The 3,234-nt window shown below is 42.1% G+C and overlaps 1 protein-coding gene across 1 annotated transcript in view; it reads right to left on the bottom strand.

Moving 5' to 3' along the window:
- The window catches only part of LOC113472388, a 20,578-nt gene extending 17,383 nt beyond the window's left edge, over positions 1-3,195 (bottom strand). Inside the window, exon 1 of the mRNA XM_026832120.1 lies at positions 2,456-3,195. Coding sequence (XP_026687921.1) covers positions 2,494-3,195 — 702 coding nt within the window. The 3' untranslated portion in view covers positions 2,456-2,493. The remainder of the gene's footprint in view (positions 1-2,455) is intronic.
- Positions 3,196-3,234: the final 39 nt, after the last annotated feature.

The raw sequence follows: 3,234 nt of genomic DNA on the forward strand, positions 1-3,234 counted from the left end.
CTACCAGACCTGTTAAAAGAATCTTAGGACCCGGGCTTACCAGTTGTGTAAAAGAATATTCTTTTTAGTCAAAAAGAAACGGAAAAAAAAAAAAAAAAATTCCATCGCCACCATATCTCTTGAGGATTCCGCAATTGGGAGCGGATCACCAACGGAAGGGTGAGTTGTCACGCGGATCAATATAGGTGGTGGAGTCACCTAAATTGACATAAAGGTAACTTAAAAAATAAAAGAAATTTTTCTTTCCTTTTAACCAAAGTCTAAGGTGTTCAAGGATATGCGCATTCTCCGGCAAGGGATGAACAGTATTTTTTTTTTTTTTTTTTTTAGCACAGCACGCACAACATCACCCTCTTTTGATAGGTAAAATTTAATACATGTTAACGGATGTCCTGTCCAGCCTTTTTTTTAGCCCCCCGTGCCAACACCAGGGTCACCATTGCGCGAACTAACGGTACGTCTTCCAGGGCCCAAGGCTTAGGGTGGTAGCCTGTTTTTAAACAACCTGAGGTAAAAAGCTAACGTGTTATAAAGTTGCGCAATCGACAAGCCCACAAGAGCCAACTAGGTCGTGGATTTACACCCTTCATAACCACAGAGAAGAGCGGTCAGACTACTCTCCGTATGATTGCTCTACCCATACGATGCTGTGTCTGGGTGTACGCAGATTACACTCCGCAACAAAGTAGGCGATGCTTTATTTTGTGCCGCCACTCTTGTGAGTAGAAATTTTTTTTATTATTAGTTGATTTTAATTTTTAGCTATAGGTAGCTAGCTACCGGGGAGTTGGATGCACACCTCATGTGGAATTCTCTTCTTGTAACTTTAATTGAATGACGTGGTAACTCAGACGCGTCGGGTGTCCGGGGGCCAAGACTGACCGGGCTAGTATGAACGGCCAGAGCCCGGCGGACGTGGCGCGAGCCGAACCGAGGACGTGGCGGTATCGCACAGACCCGCGGCGCCCTCGTGGCGGGGAGACGGGCTCATCCTATGACCAGTCGCCGAAGGTGCCGGCCCGTGTACGGCCGAACAAGTGACGGTACGGCCTGAAGGGCTCTCCGAAAGCTAGCTTGCGCCTGCCGCTCCCGAGCGGTCGCGGCGAACAGGCCAAAAAGTCATCCTCTCCCGGGTCCAAAAGCCCCGGGAGGCCTCGCGCCTCAGTCGTTGGACGCCCACCCTCGACTGAAGCGAAACGAGCCTGATCGGCTTCAAACTAAGGAGCCGCCCAGTGGCGTCCCTTTCACACTACCCTAGCTTGAAAGTAGAAACGGCAAAACTGGCGAGGCCAACCAGAGCCCGACCCAAACCCTAAAGCACACTGTCGCCCACAACCCCCGCACGAGCCACCTCTTCCATCAACTCTTCCCCCTACCAAACCAGCGAAGCGACACCCGCAGACGTACCCCTTCCTATTTCCGGGCAGCCAAGAGCACAACAAATGCGTGGACAATCTTTACTTATAATTCCTTATTTAATTGATCATTATTACCAATGACACGCTATTGCGCTGGGATTTCGCCCCTTTGCTGCCTGGTTTTCTTCTTCTTATTACCATCAAAAGTGCATTCAAAGCATTCTTTCTATCAACGTGTTTGTTATTTTCCATACTTCGAAGTATCTAGGTTTTCGGGGTTTAATTTATCATTCTAGAAGAAAGAACAAATAAAACTCTGGATCAACGGGAGTTTAAATCCAGGAAAAGTTCAAGGAACTTACAAACTCTCCATTTCAGGAGAAACATGTCAAGGACTTGTCATCTAATTCAATCGACTTCATCCTCTTACGTTCTATAACAACACTAAAATTCAAAAAATTCAGTAAAATCATACCACGAAAATAAGCAAAAAAAAAAAAAAAAAACCCCGAAATAATTAGACTTCAAACCCTGAAAGCAACACTCGACATAGATTATTAATTTGAATAGGTCAAATCTTTTGATTTATTGGTACAGGTCGTGAGTGGAGGTCAAAGTATGCCGACGTGACAGACCTCGTGCTTACTGAACGAAGTGTGAGCTGAGGCGTAGCGAAGGAGAGGGCTGTAGGTGGAGAGGAGGGAGGAAGGAGAAGTATTACAAGAAGGAGAGGTAAGGACAGGACGCGTGAGAAGGACGCGTCCCAGGACCTCCTCTTTTTGGCCCCTCATTTATGTCACATAAATCCTTTTCCTTAAGATTATCAGAATCCCCTAGTTGGAATCTCACGTTGTGGGTTCGACTTCTTTTCAAAATATTATTGCAGACTAAAATGCATAACGCGCTTATTCTGTTTTAAGATTTAAATTTAAAGGCTTTATTTTTATTGATTTTTATCCAAAGCAGAAAACAATACAATGTAGGTACGAAACAAAAAAGAAAAAAGCAAAAAAACATGATTGTGTGCGAATAAAAAATAATAATTGCAAACTGTGATCAAAACAAATAGTTCAAAGAAGGAATCAAGAAGTATTTTGGTCATTAGTCTCTATTGTAAGTGATTGATTTGTCCAATTCATTGAAATTTTAAAAATCTCTTGAGATTGTCGCGAAAGATGATAAAAAAGTTTTCATTGGGAAACCATGCTTTTAGACCATATTTGTAGATGCCTTCTATTATTTTTCCACTCTTTTCATATTTTATATCGGAAAATGAATGATCCTCGAAGTAGATGGTAAAGTCAGGAAGATTCAAGAATTCTTTGCCAAAGAATGTAACTTCTATGGCGTTGTCATCTTTTCCTTTCTTTTTTTCCACGGTAAATTTCTCCTTTGTGTTAATTGTTACCTCGGAATCGGAGTTAAATGTGAATGCGTTACTAGATGTTAAGTTGAAAATGACCAAAGTGTCTTCTTGAGATAAGGTCAACAAACAGTATTGATTATTAGGAACATGAAAGCTCCCATTCTGACCTGTCTCTATATTAGAAAAAGTAAAAACTGTGGTAATATTATCCGATAAGATGTCCACTTTAAAAGAATATTCGGATAGATCTAGAGATATTTTTAACTTATCATCTTCACGTGAAATAGTAACGTTCTTCGTGGGTTTGACAAGCAAATTCCATTCAAAGGCACCTTCCCCGATATCATTTTTAGATCCATTGTTCATGAGAACTACCCCGAAGTTCGTTTCGTACGCTGGTTCTGTTTCTGGTCGACAGGAAACACAAGCGAATACACCTAACAAAATCCAACATATCATTGAATCAGTCATTTTGAAGTCGAAATCTTGTAGTTTAGCAAAAATTCAAGC

The sequence above is a fragment of the Diaphorina citri genome, unplaced genomic scaffold, assembly GCF_000475195.1.
Source record: "Diaphorina citri unplaced genomic scaffold, Diaci psyllid genome assembly version 1.1 scaffold5243, whole genome shotgun sequence".
NCBI lineage: Eukaryota > Metazoa > Arthropoda > Insecta > Hemiptera > Psyllidae > Diaphorina > Diaphorina citri.